The sequence below is a fragment of the Ovis canadensis genome, chromosome 22, assembly GCF_042477335.2.
Source record: "Ovis canadensis isolate MfBH-ARS-UI-01 breed Bighorn chromosome 22, ARS-UI_OviCan_v2, whole genome shotgun sequence".
Lineage (NCBI taxonomy): Eukaryota > Metazoa > Chordata > Mammalia > Artiodactyla > Bovidae > Ovis > Ovis canadensis.
The window spans coordinates 28281001-28298877 of NC_091266.1; the positions used below are offsets into that span (position 1 = coordinate 28281001).

The 17877-nt window shown below is 39.0% G+C and overlaps 1 protein-coding gene across 16 annotated transcripts in view; it reads left to right on the forward strand.

Annotated features, from left to right (window-relative positions):
- The window catches only part of PCGF5 (polycomb group ring finger 5), a 115405-nt gene that overhangs the window by 90632 nt on the left and 6896 nt on the right, over nt 1–17877 (forward strand). For 8 of the 16 annotated variants that reach the window (XR_011252137.1, XR_011252138.1, XR_011252136.1 and 5 more), the window contains exons 7-9: nt 4159–4257; nt 6932–7021; nt 14042–14101. Coding sequence is in view for 10 of the 16 variants with exons in the window: in XM_069567496.1 (XP_069423597.1) it covers nt 4159–4257; nt 6932–7021; nt 14042–14101 (249 nt within the window). In the remaining 6 variants the exon portion in view is untranslated. The remainder of the gene's footprint in view (nt 1–4158; nt 4258–6931; nt 7022–14041; nt 14102–17877) is intronic. The other 8 variants (XR_011252140.1, XR_011252141.1, XR_011252139.1 and 5 more) reach the window with 1 other exon arrangement.

Below are 17877 nucleotides of genomic sequence, written 5' to 3' on the forward strand. Positions count from 1 at the left end.
ACAGGTATAGTAAAATAAGATGATAGAGAGATTGGTTGGACAAGACATGTAAAAGAGCACAGCAGGGGTTAGAGCAGTGGCCCCCGCTCCACCCGTCAAGGCCTGTGGGTGGGCATCTCGTGCTCTGCTGCAGCACCCTTCCCTGTTTGACAGCCTTCTTTGCATAAGAATTTTTAATGACCTTACATTTCTCTCTTATTCTCAGTCATTTCTGTAATCCCCTTTGGGGGAGGTTCTTCTTAATGGAGATTATGCTCATCCTTTAGCTCTCTAATATATACAGTTATTATCTTGTAGTGAAAATTGAGTCAATCAAAAGGTGGAGTATGTCTTCATAAATAAATGAGAAGTCTACTTCTCTGCAGGATTTCTAGTATGAAAGTTATAAGTCATTGAATTTCAGATTCATCTGAAAAATTAACGATCCCCTGCCTTGATACTGTTTGGCATCTTCGACACCTCACCATTCCAGTTGAGCTTTTATCTTTTCCCTCTTTCCTTTATAGATTTTTCTTCATTCTTGTGCCTTCCTTAAAACAACTTTTACAGCTTGGCTTGTACTGGGTACTGACTTGACTTGGCTTGTGCTGACTTGCGCTGTGCTTTCCTGAGTCTCACCCTTTCCCTCCAGCCACTCCTATACTGTCTCTAGTGACTTGACTTCTTCCTGTCTTCTGCTTGGTATGTGTGAGTGTAGGCTAATATCTCGCCCCCACTCAGTTATTCTTTCTCTGTAGTCATCCTAGGAGGTCACTTCTACTTTTTGTGACTTCCAACTCTGCAAAGAAATTTTTAAATCCCCCTTTCCAAACCTGTCATCACTCCCAAGTTGAAGTATTATATCTCCAACTACTTCTAGTATCCTAACTAGGAGTTTCACTAATACATAAAACTTCACATATTAAAAGACAAATTCACTATACTGTACTTTCACCTAACTTTTCTCCAAACATGCAGTTTCCCTTGTCACTACCATCTTTTAACCAGTCGTAGAAATTCAAATTCTTACATTTCTGACCTTCTCTCCCTTGCCTTCAACAAGTCATAAGTCCTGCAAAATTTCCCTCAGTCTAAGAAGTGCTGCTGACATTATATCTAGATTTTTAAAAGTAGTCTGAAGTGTTTCCTGTATTCTTGATTTCTTTTGTTATCCAGGGCTGAGGCTGCAGCCTTAGTGTGTGCAAGCAGTTATAGCCACTATCAGGGTCAAGTAGTAAGTATTTTAGGTTCTGTGGGCTATATGGGCTTTGTTGCAACTGCTCAACTGACTTATTTTAGCACTAAAGCAGCCACAGATGACAGTGGACAAACCGCCCTGGCTGTGTCCCACTAGACGTCACTTGTGAGAACAGATGGACAGCCGAGTTTGGCTTGAGGGCCGTGGCCGTAGTGCACCACCTTCTAGAATCAAGTCTTGACTCCTTGTGTTAGCATTCAAGGTCTTTCATTAAAACCCCTGTGTTTGTAAGTTTATTTTCCATAATTCCTGGCAGTGAATCATCAAAATATGATTCTTGTCATTTATCTCTGAGCACCAGCATAAATTTTGGCACCCATGTATCTGACAAAGAATTTGCATCCAGAGTATATAAAGGGTTATATTAAGAATATTTAAAACCCCTAAGACTTTGAACAATCCTTCCATTTTGGCATGTTCTTCTCTCTTCTCACCACTGTCCAAGACTTCTGTCAAGATTCAAGAGACTTCTATTTTTGTGATTTTTTTCCCCCACCTTGGTGAATCCCTTCTGAAATTGGCTTGCATGTATTACTCAATTAGGGCTTACTTCGCTATTGATGAAATCAGTATTTGTGTTCTAAAGGTACCGGGCACTAATACTGCCTTTTATCTTTTTTGGCATGTGTCTTATCCTTGAAACTGGATTATATATTGCATAAAGGCAGAAAAATTACTCCTAGGTTCCTTTATAGCCTTCTCAACTATCTCATTCCTCTGTAATAGGATGAGGTTCTCAGTATGTATTGTTTATATAGTATACCTACTGCAGTTCAAACGTCAAAGTCAGGAGCAAGAACGCAGTGAAACTGTTAGAATAAGGACCTTCAAAAAGTTGCTCCTGCATAAAATCAGTGAAAAAGCTGGCGAAAGTTTTCATAATCAACTTTTTCAGAAGTCTGATAGTTAACTAAAGGCTAAAACCCTTGCAGAAACCAATGGAGCAAAAAAATGTCTGACTCTTGGTAAGAATAATTTTAACTTGCCTTAGTCCCATCCTCTACTCTCAGCTCTGAAACAGCCTGGTAAAAATCACAGCCCACCATCCTACTGCAGCTTCTCAAGCACCAAAGGACAGAAGGGAGGTGGATCTCTTTCAAAGCCTAATTTCCAAATAATTATAATTCGTCTGATGGATCCTAGAATACTGTACTTAAGAGGTTGTCTATATTAGACCTGACTTGAAGCTTGCCTAACGGATAAAACCTTCTCCATGGACTAGGGAGGAGCAGGAGGAGGAAACTAAAGACAAATCAACGTTGTTGAGACTGCATGACTGCCTGAATTATAAATAACATTTGGGGCAAAAAGTAGACTTAACCAAAAAGCCTAAAAGGAAAAACTAGAGAGTGAGATGTCTACAGATGTCAAGATGTATAGCAGCTTTGAGAAGCTCAAAAATATTCATGGGAATCTAGAAGGACACGTATATACACAGGATTGTGTAGATGCTCAGAAAAGACCTTCAGAGGCCCTAAACTCTCACCTTCCACAGACATCAAGCCAGAAGTGAAGACCAAGGTAGAGTTGTCAACAGCTTGGTTAAGTGTTAGAGGTGTGCCCCCAAACTCACACAGAGTCCTTCAGCAAAGACTGGGAAACTGACTGGTTCCAGGGAAACCTCTGTTCAGTTGTTAGCTGACCATACATGCTGTAAAGAATACAGACTTTGCAGAATTAGTTTTAAAAAGTCATTAAATAATGACAGGAATCCCTGAGGAGCAGGCAGGAATTTGATTTCCAGTGTTACCACATTAAAATGTTCAGTTTTCAACAAAAAATTGTGAGATGGAAACAAAGTATAGCCCATATATAGGAAAAGCAGCAAATGTGGTGTAAATATAACATTTCTATGGAGAGAATGCATAGTTGTTATATTTTTATTTCCAAAGTACTTACACATCAAATATTAAATAATCCAAGCTGGAATTTCGTTAGCAATTGATGTCAGACCTTATTGGATTAAAAATTCCAAAAACAAGCTTTTACTACTACTACTGCTAAGTCGCTTCAGTCGTGTCCGACTCGCGCGACCCCATAGATGGCAGCCCACCAGGCTCCGCCGTCCATGGGATTTTCCAGGCAAGAGTGCTGGAGTGGGGTGCCATTGCCTGCCTAGTTTTAAAACCTTTACTCTTCTGAGGTCTCTATACTCACTAGTAATTTTGAAAAGATTATGCATGATGACACCAGGTCATTTCTACAGGTTCTTTTATCATTAGACTTCCCTGCAGATGACAATACACTTAAAGGGTCTTCTAGTGCCCTCACAGTATTCTCTGACTCAACTGGGGCCTATGAAACATGCTAACAAGTCTGCCCAAGCTGTCTGGAAACCTTGGTGAGGCTGCGCTGGTGTGAGCAGACAGCAGAACGTCCACGTGCGTCTGTCACTGTTCTCACGCTGTCTGGAACATCAGTCTTCTCATTCGAAATGAGTCAGGTGCCTCTTGCTTTAGATGTGGCTTTTAGCTTCTGCTTTCTTCGAAATGGATACTTTACCATCTGAATTGTGATCAGGTGTTATTTGTAAATAGATTCGTTTCTGTTGGTCTTTGCTGGGAAATGTATTTTGACTGGATAGGTCCACTTTCTGACTTCATGAATTACGGAACGTTTCCAAATTGTTGACCTAATTTCCTAAGCATAAGTAGCAGTAACACTTTATATCTTTTAAAGATCCAATTGCTTGGTTTTGTTTTTGTTTTAATATTGATAACTTTTAAGATTAGGGGATATAATTTTCTTTCACAAATTGGGTCAGGTGCATCATGTCTACCACCTCATTTGTGGTGTTCATTCTAGACTGGTACTTATATTTTATTGATGTTTAAGTTTAATGAGTGGATTCGTGCTGCTAAGGAAATGAGGAAACCAAAGCATAGTGAAATATTTTCATTAATAATCTTTATTTCCTTTAGGGTTTAATGAAGAAATTCATTCGGTGTTCTACACGTGTAACTGTGGGAACTATTAAAAAATTTCTAAGTTTAAAACTAAAACTTCCAAGTTCTTATGAGGTAAGTTAATAATCTAATCTTGATTATTTTGATAATTCTAATCTGAAGGAGAATTCTAACAAAAGAAAGTAAAAAGAATACATTTAATTTTGTGGAAACTTTGGTTATTTTCATGTTAAAATTTTAGTGTTTGAATGTAATATTCTATTTGTGTAATCTGTATTTTTGAATTTAATGTCCTGACTAGAACATGATACTTATAAATTTAACATTTTATAATTAGAAGAGATATTTACCATTAAGTATTCTTGAAATAAATACCCCAGCTAAAATGGATGGTTTTTTTTTTTTAATGCCTGCATGCTTTATGGTATGTTCTTTTTTTCAGTCTGAGACCTTTTCAATGCATTTTAGCATTCTTTAAAGACTTCTTTTTCAGAATGTAAAGCATTGTTGTTTTATGAAAAGGGATTTTGTAATTGGTATTCATTTAGTTCTGTCCTATGCAAAAGCGATACATTGTTTAGCCCTAGGTAACGCCAGCATACTTTGTCTACATAAATGTAACATCCTAGTTTCTGTACAAGAGAGGTCAGTTGCCCTGATGTTGAGCACAGCACAGTTTGTAATGTGTGCAGTGTTTCAAGGATGTTTTCCATCCTAAAGCTGTGGCTGTGACATGATGAGGGAACATGGCTACCATTTCTCATGCACGCAAATGGCAGTCTTGCAACTTGTATTAATTTCCTCTTCCTCCCTTCTGAGTTCCACTGCTGCTAAGTCGCTTCAGTCGTGTCCGACTCTGTGCGACCCCATAGACGGCAGCCCACCAGGTTCCCCAGTCCCTGGGATTCTCCAGGCAAGAACACTGGAGTGGGTTGCCATTTCCTTCTCCAATGCATGAAAGTGAAAAGTGAAAGGGAAGTTGCTCAGTCATGTCCGACCCTCAGCCACCACATGGACTGCAGCCCACCAGGCTCCTCTGTCCATGGGATTCTCCAGGCGAGAGTACTGGAGTGGGGTAGCACCTAAAAGACCTTTAAGACCAAGGCTAGATTCCTGTATAAACAAAGGCATCAAAGGCAACATAGTTTTTTCAAGCTTATATACAATAGTATTCATATGAACAATCATAGCAGAAACAAAATAAGATTTAAACACAGGCATTGCCAGGTATTAAGTCTGTGATCTTGAGGAAACCTCTGAACCTGAATTTATTTTGAAATGTCTTACAAGTAACTAATTAATTTATGGGTTAAGGTTTAATTCTTATATGTTTGGTCCTACAAATGTAAAACAAATTTCCAGAGATAGCAACTTTTACATTGGGGAAAAAATTGTGAACATTAACCAAAGCCATATGTGCTTGATAAAAAGTAAAAGATAAAAACAACTTATAGATATAACCACAGTGAAATGGAAAATGAAACTTTATAATTTGGTTTTGCTCTTTATTCTCTTCTTACAGAATACCACTTGCAGTTTTATTTCCTTACTTTCAGGTGTGACTCACTGAGTTATTTTCTAGCTTTCAGGAAGTTATAAGGGCTGAGAGAACTGTTACTCTCCTGCAGTCCTACTGCTGGCCCTTACTACACTTCTTTATAGAAAAAGATGGAAGGGGAAGAGACTGACTCCACAGACAGCTTTTTTTCTATCCCAACGCTAAGAACATTATGTATGATTTTAGTAGTAGTTACTCTTCCCCCTATTATTTCGCTGCCCTACAAGCAGGCCAGTAATTTAATGAAGTACCTAACAGCTGAAGCTTCTATAACAGCATTGGTAATTCGGGCAGGATGGTTTGTTTGGTTTTCAAATGACAATAACAGAAACTGTGTACCTGATTGTAACTGCAGCCTAAGTAAACCCCTTTACCTCTTTGCTTATGGATCTTACAGTCAAGACAAAGAAAACAGAATTACCTGCCTGCTCTTTTAAAAATAAAGTGGTTTCTGGAAAACATTAATGCGGGCCCATTTATGTCACCGTAAGTCGTCAAAAAGTTGATATAATTTAGCACCTACCTAGTGCAGCTGGAATTACACTCATTTGATACATAAAGTTCAAAACTCCAGTTTCTGTTTAAATAATTCTTTAAAACCCTTAAAAAGTTCCCTTTTGTAACATCTTATGGAAAAACTTGAACTTTTTAGCCAACCCAAAATTATGCAAGTCGCCAACCAAGCAAAGCGGGAAGGGAGAGCCCTGGGAGATTCAGGCTTGTGGTCTGGTTCTTACTGTTCTGTCCGCTTGAGTGCCTCGAAGGCCCCCCAGACCACGTGTCCACAGCCATTCACTTTCCCTCTGCAGATGCAAACTGGTGAAAGCAGCTCCTGCACATGAGAGAGTGATTCATAAGGTGAACGTGACAGGAGGAACTGGGAGGTTCCCAGTTTCTTCTCAGTCAGTAAGAGGCAATCACAGGAGTAAGTCTAAAACCTCAGGCTGCAGAGGCTAAGAAAGCTCACAGTGCATTTCAGAACTGTGTGCTGAACTGGAGGTGGAGGTATGGGGCAAGACAGACAGTGGCTCTTGCTACTTATGTATGAATTGTTACTACTTACGAGGTGAGCCTTTGTTTTTAATAGAAAGATCCAGTGTTCTTTTCAAACAATGGATACTACTTTGATATGACTATTTGAATCTTATTTGAACTTTGAAAAAAATGTGTAAAACTCTTATGAATTGAGAGTTACTTACGTTAATGGATCTGTAACTATTCTTTTTAAAGTTGGACGTGCTGTGCAATGGTGAAATTATGGGGAAGGATCATACTATGGAGTTCATCTACATGACCAGATGGCGACTAAGAGGCGAAAACGTAACCTGCTTTTATATTTCCTATGTCTATAATTAGTTTTTTATCATTGTGTTAATCAAATTTAACAGTTACTGAGACACTTTAAAAAAAAAACACTAGGGAAAGAGAAGAAACTGGTTCCTCAGTGACTGCATGATAGCTGATCCCAAGACTAAGGTCTGTGTTAAATGTGGTTTTGTTATGTTTAAGGTGAGTTTAAAACACTGATCTGAATATGTGCAGAACTCTTAGAGTGGAGGAGATGGCACTTAAATTTTTTTTTTAACCCCAATAAAATATGGAAACTTCTAAGTTCTGCCCTGACTAGTATGTTTAATGGTGCAGATATTTTTGTTTGTGGTAGAGAGGACAAGTAGGGTAGAATCGAGATACTCTTTTTTTTTCAGGTACCTTCTTTACACTGAAAATATAAGATTGGACTGAAGGGTAAGTGAGTTTGCAGTGGTTTCTGATACCAGATTTAGATTATTGTGCCTGAGGCCCCAGGAAATATGAGAGAAATGATTAAAAGAAGAAACCTAAGAACATTTTTTTTAACCCCAAAGGAGTTGGTATTTTGAAATATATCTTTGATTAGGGTTAATGTGAACGTTCTAGTGTGTCTTACCTGAGTTATATGTTACGTCGATAGGAGGGAAATCTGAAGGGGTAGGAATTGCAAGGCTAATTTGTAGCAGTAAGAAATACAGTACTAATTATAAAAACACAAAATTAAGAACTGTAGCCTCACACAATTACAGTGGTTCAAAAATATATTGACTGTAAACATTTGTGGAGCTGTGTTTTCTCCAGAAGAACTGTCTTGGTATGACACAATAATAAATGAAGCATGTAACTTCTTAAGCAGAACTTTTTTCAATTTGCATCCCACTGGGATGCTGACGCCTTCTTTGTGAGGCTAAGTTCTCGTGACCAGGAGGAATAAATCATGTTCTAGTCCCGCCACCAACTGGTTGTGCGCCTTGAGGAACTCACGAAACCTCTCTAGGGCTCCTTTTTATTTTTTTCCTAATTGTCTTTGCATTTGGTAAATTAATGCTTGCCTTTCTATGACATTTTATATATTTTCAAATGGTTGTGCATACATCACCCTCATTAATTCTTTCTAACCGAAATGTTCCAGGGACCCAGTGCAGATTGCAAGAGTAGTCGGTCCTCTCCTGCCCAGCCCTCCTGGGGCCTGTATATTGTGATATTACACACAACAGCAGTACCATATTGGTGTAATTTTAGCTCTCTTTGATCATGGGACACTTCAGTGTGTGTCAGTGCTTGAAGTCATCGTTATGAATAGGTTTGCCTTCAGGTTAGAGAGATGTAACTAGTCATCCATGGCAGGACCTCTCCTGGCACTCACTCGTCCTTCTCGAGGTCCCTTCCCAAAGGTCACCCACACTGCCAGTTATTCAGATGGCAGAGCCCGAAAGAGCTAATTCATAGAAATTGTCATCAATAAAGTCTATTCAGTCTTCACTACAAGTATGCATCTGATTACACATTTCTGACTAGTTTAAATCCCCTGATTGTGTAAGGCATATTTTATTAAAAATTGGTTCCAAAAAATGTTTTTAGTATCCTAAGATTTTTTTTCAGGTAAAAACTAAATCAACAAATAGGAAAAAAAATACCACACTTGATATTTGGTACAGCAGTAAGTAGCCCGTTTCATTTGTTTTAGCATGACAACTCTGGTTTTTGTTTGCTCTCCTCTAAACCTGTTTCTCCCTCAGCTTCAGTCTCAGCAGCTCTAAGATTAGTAGTTCATTTTTCTGGTTTCAGACCAAAATTCCTGAAGTCTGTCCTGATTAGTTTCTCCATCCTTAGCAAACTCTTTGAACTCTGCCATCAAAATACAAATCCAGTTGCATCTTAGCAGGTCCTCATTCTGGTCCGAGCCACCACCACTCTCCTCCGGAATTTCTGTACAAGTCTCTTGCCGGGCTCCAGGCTTCTCCTCTGGCCTCCACCCAGGCCTCCTTCCATCTTCACCTAGCACAGCAGCAAAGAACAACATGTTTCCATGCTCGAAATTCTCCAGTAGCATCTAATGGCATTTGGGTGCCAGTTGCAGCCCTTCTGAGGACCTGTACCAGGGCGGGCCCCACCCAGGTTTTCCTCCGTCTTCCACTTCTCCCTTTGCTCCTACCCTCTGGCTTCAGCGGCCTCTGTGTTTCGTTTCCTCTAATGTGCCAGGCTTGCCCGTGCTTCCCCATGTATCTGCCTACTTTGTTCCCTTTACCCCTTCAGAGAACTGTGCCTCTGCGTCACCTTTTCAGTGGGCCCAGTCTGACACTCTTAATCCCCTTCCTTGCCTCACTGTTTTCCATAGTATGCCTCTTGGTATGTTTATTGTTTGTTCCCAAGGCAGCTGTAATCTGAGGGCAGGGTGATGATTTGTTCACTCTGAGTCTCCAGCACCTAAAGCAGTGCCTCGTATAGATACTCAGTATTTGCTTAAAGAGTAAATTGAATGAAAGTTGTGCCTTTTATAAGGCAATAGTTATGCAGATACAGCTTAAAGGTCATTTTGTTCTGTTCCCCATTCGTTTTCTGTTAATTTTTAAATTTTGCTCATGTTCCAGTTAATTATTGATAAATTCTGGCAGTTGGGGTAAATGTACAAATTAGCAATAAAACAATTTTTTGCTTGATTAAGCCCCTTCCAGCATATTTATCGCTTCCCATCTCTGCCCTTCACTGCCAGCAAGACACCAGATTGTCTGAAAAGCTCGCATTACCTACTGGCATTGCTAACTGGCTCTGTCTTGGGCTGGGATTGGTGTTATTTCCTAAACTATTGACCAATTTATGGTTCTTTCACTTCTTGTACTTTTTTCTATTAAACATTTAATCTACCCAGGATTTGTTCATTTACACACACATCTACAGTGAGGCTAAGACTCTAGATTTATTCTAAGAAATTTTTTGACAGAAATACGATTTATTGAATGATTCACAATTTGCGCCTCATTGTTTTGAGATCTCACCATTGTCTCTGCATATGTGTCTAGACACACGTGTACACATGCAGATGTGATATCCATTTATGTTTCTGGACATTGTTTTGTCCTTCTACCCTAGCATTTCACATTATAGCTTTATTTATAAAAATCTGATCACATGACATCTCTACCTAAAACTCTTCAGTTGTCCATTTTCTTTGGGATATATTTAAATAAAGTTCAAATTAAGGAAACTAGTTGGGCCTTGTATGTTACTTTATGATGTCTATCAGTATTTGTTAGGTCAAGCTCTTTATTCTTATTAATTGTATTGGCTAGTTTTCCCCATTTATTTGGGCGAGCTTGCGAATGGGATTGTGACTGGCAGTGGATTAAACTAGGCTGACTGGGCTGGCACTTGCGGTCCTTTATTCAGTTTGGTGCTGTGGGGTGCTCTCTAAAGTTCTGTAGTCCTCTTCTGTCTGAGTAAAGCCTGTAGTTTCTTCCCTTTGCATGTTGGACACCACCTCTGACCTTCTGGACCTTTGGCAAGGTGACCCCATATTCACATCACCTCTTCCCCATGTCCTCTTGCTAGACTCCTGGCGGAATCTCTGGCAGCCAGTTTGCCTCCACTCCTCAAGAGCAGGGCATTTCTGCCTGTGCCACACGGCGTCTGGGCCACTCACCACCTTTGTCCTGGGGCCAGTCCACTTCAGGCTCAGCCTGTTTGCTGTCTTCTCTGCTCTTTCTGGATCCTTGTCTTCATCATGTTGCGTTTTTGAAAGACTTTTATCTTTAGGAATTGCATATCTGGTCAGACTTAGCTAAGTCCTAGAAATTTTTCAGTTCATAACAATATTTGTGCCTCAAGATCAGTGTTCCTCTTTTGCTTATTAGTGGGAGAACATGGACTTTTTTAAAACTGTTGCTTCTCAAACTTGGATGCAAATCACAAAACACCTGGGGATCTTGGTAAAATACAGATTCTGATTCAGTAGTTCGAGTGAAGACAAAACTTCTGCATTTCTAAAAGCTCCCAGGGGATGCCTGTGCATCTCATCTTTGGACCGTCCTTTCGGAAGTATGTCCCACTTCTGACACATCTTTCAGGCTTCCCTGGTGGCTCAGACAGTAAAGAATCTACCTGCGATGTGGGAGATCCGGGTTCGATCCCTGGGTTGGGAAGATTCCCCTGGAGAAGGGACTGGCTACCCACTCCAGTATTCTTGCCTGGAAAATTCCATGGACGGAGGAGCCTGGTGGGCTACAGTCCATAGGGTCATACAGAGTCAGACACAACTGAGAGCGACTAACACTTGAGTAATAAGATTTTAGGAGACGTGATGGATGACCGTTGGTTTCCTCTGTGGTTTCCACGTCTGTACTAATACATGTATTCTGCTTAACATGTCCATGCAGTGTTTTCATCACATTTTTTAAAACAAATGGGATCATGTGTATTGTTTTGCAGCTTCTTTTTCTCATGTGCTGATACGCCTTGTGGAGAATCAGTAAATTTCAAAGTAATTCTTTGTAACAAATTTTTGGTATTCCATTTGTGCAGCTATAGCATAATTTGATTAGTACTCATTTGGTAGACATTTTTCAGATTGCCATTACAGACATGCTGTATTCCAGTACCTACATCTTTTTGCACATGTGGAAGCATATTCGTTGGCTAAATTCCAGGTGTGGATTTACAGCAGAATGTGCATGTTTTAAATTTTGATAGATACTGATAAGTTGTTCTCTAAAAAGGTTTTCGCAGTTTATAATAACACCAATAACGTGTGAGTGCCCATTTTCTGACACCCTCGCGAGCACTGCATATTTTCACTTTCGTGTTTCTGGTGTGAAGTTTCTTTCCAAATCCACTGCCCCCTCTTTTTCCGCCATGAGGTTTGTGTGTTTCTTGCTGACCTCTAGGAGTTCCTTCGTATCGGATATTCCTCTTCGTCATGTTTGTTGCAGCTGTTTCCTCCCAGTTGCATCGTGCTGCATAGTTTGCCTCGGTCTTTTGATCCTTAAACTTGGAGTAATAATACCGATCTTAACAAAGTTTTAGTAAGAACTGATGAAATATTATTTAATAAGGTACTTAGCAGGGGTGCCTGACATAATAAATGCTGTATTATTAACTCACGTATGTTTGCTTTCATTATTATTATAATTCTATACTCCTACGTTGATCTCATGCCTGCAAGCTTACTCTCCATATCTGTCTCTTCAGCCTCAGCTTTCCCCGTGAACTCACGTTCTTCCTGCCTCCCTGTCCTTGGGTAGGTTGAGTACCTACTCTCAGGACTCCCCCTTTCCCAGATAACCCTGGTTGCGTTTATGGCTTCGAGCAGCCGCTGCCAGTCCCTGCCTAAAGTTATTCCACCATGTTTGTCTTGCTGTGCTTTCTTTGCATTCAGTTCAGTTCAGTTCAGTTCAGTCGCTTAGTCGTGTCCGACTCTTTGCGACCCCATGGATCGCAGCACGCCAGGCCTCCCTGTCCATCACCAACTCCCGGAGTTCACTCATACTCAGGTCCATCGAGTCAGTGATGCCATCCAGCCACCTCATCCTCTGTCGTCCCCTTCTCCTCCTGCCCCCAGTCCCTCCCAGCATCAGAGTCTTTTCCAATGAGTCAACTCTTTGCATGAGGTGGCCAAAGTACTGGAGCTTCAGTTCAGCATCATTCCTTCCAAAGAAATCCCAGGACTGATCTCCTTCAGAATGGACTGGTTGGACCTCCCTGCAGTCCAAGGGACTCTCAAGAGTCTTCTCCAACACCACAACTGATACCAAATAGATTAATGAGAAAAAAACACCACTTAGTGAATCTTACCTCTTTCCACCCAACTCCTTCCTTGTTAAATCCTGTCTGGGACTTGTTTGCATAGTTAGGCAAAGCCTGACGGGCCAGAGGGGAGGAAGGTTGTCAAGGAGAGCAGTGCAGGGCGTGTCTTAACAGTGTGGATGAGCCCTGTCCAGAAATTCAGACACTAACTTCTAGAGGAAATATTGTTATCTATATTTTCATTTTGAAGAGTCTGCAATGTTGAATTCATATATGTAAAATTTTAAAGTGTATGTTTTATATTTCATAATTCCATTATAGTTCAAATATTTATGCTTATTAAGTATTCAACATAATATTGAAAAATCAAGATTTGGCAATGACTTTTAAAATATGAATGGCTAGTTGCTCAGATGGTTAAAGCATCTGCCTGCATTGCAGGAGACCCAGGTTCAATCCCTGGGTGGGAAAGATCCCCTGGAGGAGGAAAGGGCAACCCGCATTCCAGTATCCTTGCCTGGAAAATCCCATGGACAGAGGAGCCTGATGGGCTACAGTCCACGGGGTCGCAAAGAGTCAGACACAACTGACCGACTAACACACACGCAAACTGTTAAAAGACAGTGGATTTAGAATTGAATCTATTCACTAGTTTAAAAACATATTCATTCTTTGGTTTACTCATAAACCTTTTATTGAGTGGCTGCTGTGTGCCAGTTCTGCCCCTTAGCTGTTAAGATTGCAGCTATGAATGAGATCAGACTCAGGGAGCTCACAGTCAAATGCTATTAAAATAGTTATGGAGACCAAGAGTCTAATGTGAGGAACATAAAGAACCTAATTTTAAGCAGAAAATGGATCCCCTACAGGCTGAGGCAAATTCCCTGCCCCCTTGCAGAGCTCTGAGGCTCTTAAGCAGTGGTTGAAGAAGAGATCTAAGAGACATTAATCACAGGCAAAGATGGAAGAAAGAAGGCGCCTCTCCTGGATTGAGAAGGCAAGGGTTTTCTCATGAATTTAGTATTTGAAGAAGAGATGGATAAGATAGGTCACCATTTTGGTAAATATTTACAGAATGTTAACAAAATTCATATTTAGAGACTAAAATTATTTCATGTTAAAATTTACCAGTCACTTAAGTTATTAAAGTCTTTTTCCAAAAACAACTGCCATCTTTTGGAAAGTGTTTACTTAAAATTAATCATGTTGCCTCATGTTTGACATTAGAATATTTTAAATATGTATCCAGTTGTGGATGCCTCTTATCTGATGAGTTCATCTCCTCCGCAGTTTCGGTGTCTGAACTGCTCAGCTTCGCAAGTCTGCCCTCAGGATGGCCCTTTGTATCAGGTAAGAGGCACTCACGACTGTACATATGACCCTAACGATGCCTGCCCACCACAGAGGTGACTGCTTTCACCCCAGACGCAAGGTCCCAGACACGTCACTTGGCGAAACTCAGCCCTATTTGAGCTACAAAACTTCATCTTTTCAACTTATGTCCCCAAAGTTTCCACTTATTTTAGTTCTCTTGAATTATCTATTTAATTTTATCAAACTAAAAATTAAGTTATAAATGTTAAAGCCATTATTTATGCATCTGTCAGTTTTAATAACTACCAGCTTCAGCCTGCAAGAAATCTCTGCTCCATATTGAATCTCTGCTCTGTACTTAGCACTTATTTGTGTGTGGGTTTTTTTTTAATTTCATTGTTTATTCCCCCACAAGTGAAAGAAAAAAATGCCAGATTAGGTAAGGCTAAATAACAGCAATAGCTAAACGCAGATGTGAGCTTGCTTACTGAACCTGCCCTAAGGACTGTAGTGAGCTACCTCTTAGCACAGAATGATACTGAGCGGATATAATAATGCACTGAGAAAGTGAACATGCCTCTGAGGAAAGTTTATCTAATAAAACTGCATCTTAAAAATTTGGAAAACAGAAGAGACAAAGTGTGTGATATAGTAAGGATTACTGTTGAGTACAGAGATGAGCTAGGCTCAGCCTTAATCCATGTTTTAGTCATAGTATTTATTTAAAAATATAGATTTTTAATTAGTCTTCATTATTTTCTTGGCGCCAAGAAGGGAGAATTATAATTATATACAACCCTAACTAGCAAATTCACCTCTGATGCTGCTATTTTAGGGTTAGGACAGATAAATATATGTTAACTATTGAAAGAACCATTTCAAATCAAAAGTGTTAAATTAGCAATTTATCTAGAATTTCCCTCAGTCTCGTTGTCAGTTCTGTGATAGTGCAAATCCCCATACTCATTAAAATGTGTGTTTCTTAATACACACTGGTTAAGTCCTGGGTGTATGTGTGTTTAGTAATGGAGTAAGCAAATTTAGCAATTATAAAGGCCAAGAGAAAATCATTTAGAGAAAAAAAAGCAATCATCCTTATCCTTATGTAACTGAGGGTGAGGGGTGAATGAATAATTTAACTGAACTCTTGAAATGTGTGTAGATGCTGTAGCTGATTTTAACTTCACAGCTGATTTGGGGATGAATTGTGGTGTTCCTGGCCTTCAGTTATAACTCGTACATATATGGCTTTTTGCTTTTATTCTCGGCACTGATGTCCGTTTGTTTCCTGAGAAATAAAGATATTATTAAACTCTGATCTAATGTTTTAGGAAACTAGAGTAAGACCAAGTTTTCAAAAATCCACACACATTTACCTTTTTTTCTGCAGCACTTTGTTATGGAGTATAGTCTGGTCTGCAAGTTGAACTTGTAATTAATAGGAAGCATCTTTAGCCAAAAATCAACTAGAAAATTTCAAGGAAAAAATTATCACTGTTTTATTATAAGAAAATATTATATGTGTAGCTTTATATGATTAAATCTTTAATTTTGTGAAAATTTGGTGGAATCGTCCTGTAGGAAAAATTCTAGTGAACCAACATTCACCCAAGAAAATGTAAATCACAAGTAATGAGAGACATAGAACAGTATTAAAGAGTTACTTCTTCAAAGGCTACCTAAATATAAAACTACTTTGAATGGACACATTCTCTCAAATTTTCAGGAAATAGATCCTTCCCATCCTAAGTTGTTAATTTTAAGTAATTGAAAAAGATGGAATTTTACCAAATTCATTTTTCAGATGTAACATAATCATGAAGGCAAAAACTGATAGAGAACCTCCAATTAGAACACAATATCAAGTCTCATTTTGAACATAACAAAGATGATAAATAATATATAAATGTACTCAAATAATATGCTAGAAGAAGAATAAACCAAGACCAGATAGTATTTTTATCAGAAATCAAAGAATAGCTTAATGCTGGGGGGAGGAATTATATATATTAAGTAAAATAAATGTCAGTAGATACTAAAAGGGCATTGGGTAAGATTCACATTTTTCCTACAAACTTATTTTGAAAATTTTTCAAGACAAAGAAGTTGACATAACACAAAGAAATATCCTTAACTTCTACATTTATCAGTTAACGTTTTGCTACGTTTTTTGCCCCTTCTTTCCCTTTCTTCCTCTTTTCCTCTCCTTATCTTATTAATCTTCTTATAAATATATCTCTTGTTTCTTTATGGAGCCATTTGAAATTAACTTGCCCATATCATGACAACTGACCACAAAGTACTTGAGCATATATGTTCCCGAAGATTAAAGACGTTCTCATATATAGTCACAGTACATCATACACAACAAATTTGAATATAGTGGTCAATTCTTCCTATAATTATGAAGTTTAATATAATTTCAAACATTTTTTTTTTTACCAGATTCTTGTTTAACTTGACAAAGTCAGTCATTCTCTAGTTCATCAGGAAATATAATTTGGCACTTCTGGTCAGTCACATTTTTAAGTGAGTAATCACAGGGCGTATGCATGGCCACACACTGAAATGTATTTTAAAGCTGAAATAATTAAAATCAGGTACTGACTTAAACATAGACACATGGATAAAAAGCAGAGCTCAGGAACTCGCTCTAGTGTGTACGAATCTATAAAGAGTATTTCAGATTAATGGCAGGTACCAAGTGTCATTAGCAAATGTTTACTGAGCACTTAGTTATGCATTGGGTAATCTTGTAGGCCCTGGGAACACAGAAGTAAAAGTGAAAAAAATGTTTCCTTCATGGAGCCTATACTCTAATGATGGTAACAGATGGAAAGACAAGTGAGTAAAATGCATTGTGTTAGAAGAAAAATTGAAGTAGATAAATAGAATATTTTAGATGAGATAGCTAAGAGAAGACCACTTTGAGGTGGTGATTTTTGACCAAAAAGAAGTGGGAGTAATAGCTGTGTGTCTCTCTGGGGTAGAGCCTTTCAGGCTGAGGATGGACAGAGATCTAGAGGCAAGGTCGTGTCTGGTGGTTTAAGGGCTGCAAGGTGGCCAAGGGGCGTGGAGCAGAGACAGCAGTTGGCCGGGGAATTGGGAAACCTGGAGCGTGGATGTTGGGGAGGGATGTGATCTTGTAGGGTTTGTTGTCAGATAACTGTTCTGAGACTGTTAATGGTGGGGGGATGGTGGGGAGTTCAGCCCATACCTCACATTATACGTGTTTCTCATGGTTAAAATGGTGCACACTAAAAATGAGACCATCAAAGATCAAGAAGAAAACGTAGCTAAATAACCAGTCTCAGAGTAAAGATGAACTTTGTCAATGTGTTTACATGTAAAAGGAAAAAAAAAAAGACAAATCAAGTTGACTGCTAATGCTGAAAAATACATGGCAGATGTCACACACATTTTAAAAAGTACATGTAAAAATACCATAAATAAGGAATATTTGCATAAATACAAACAAAAACCAAAAAAATTCCAACCACTGATGACCAAGCCATTTTACTTCCCTCTTTTCCTTCATCCTAGTAGAATTGGTAATGAATTCTTTTACACATAATAATGGATTTTTGAATGAGTGACTTATTTGCAGAAAGTGTACAGGTTTAACAGTCAGGAATGGAAAGCAAAGCTAGAAAGGTTATTGTAGTGAGAGACAAGCTGTGGGAAGAATTGGGTAGAATGGGAAGAAGTCAGGTTAGGGTAGTAAGATTCTAGGTAGCAGTCTCTACATCTGGCTGAATTTCAGAAAACCCAGGGAGTTTTCTAAAATAGATTTCAGTGTCCACTCACAGATA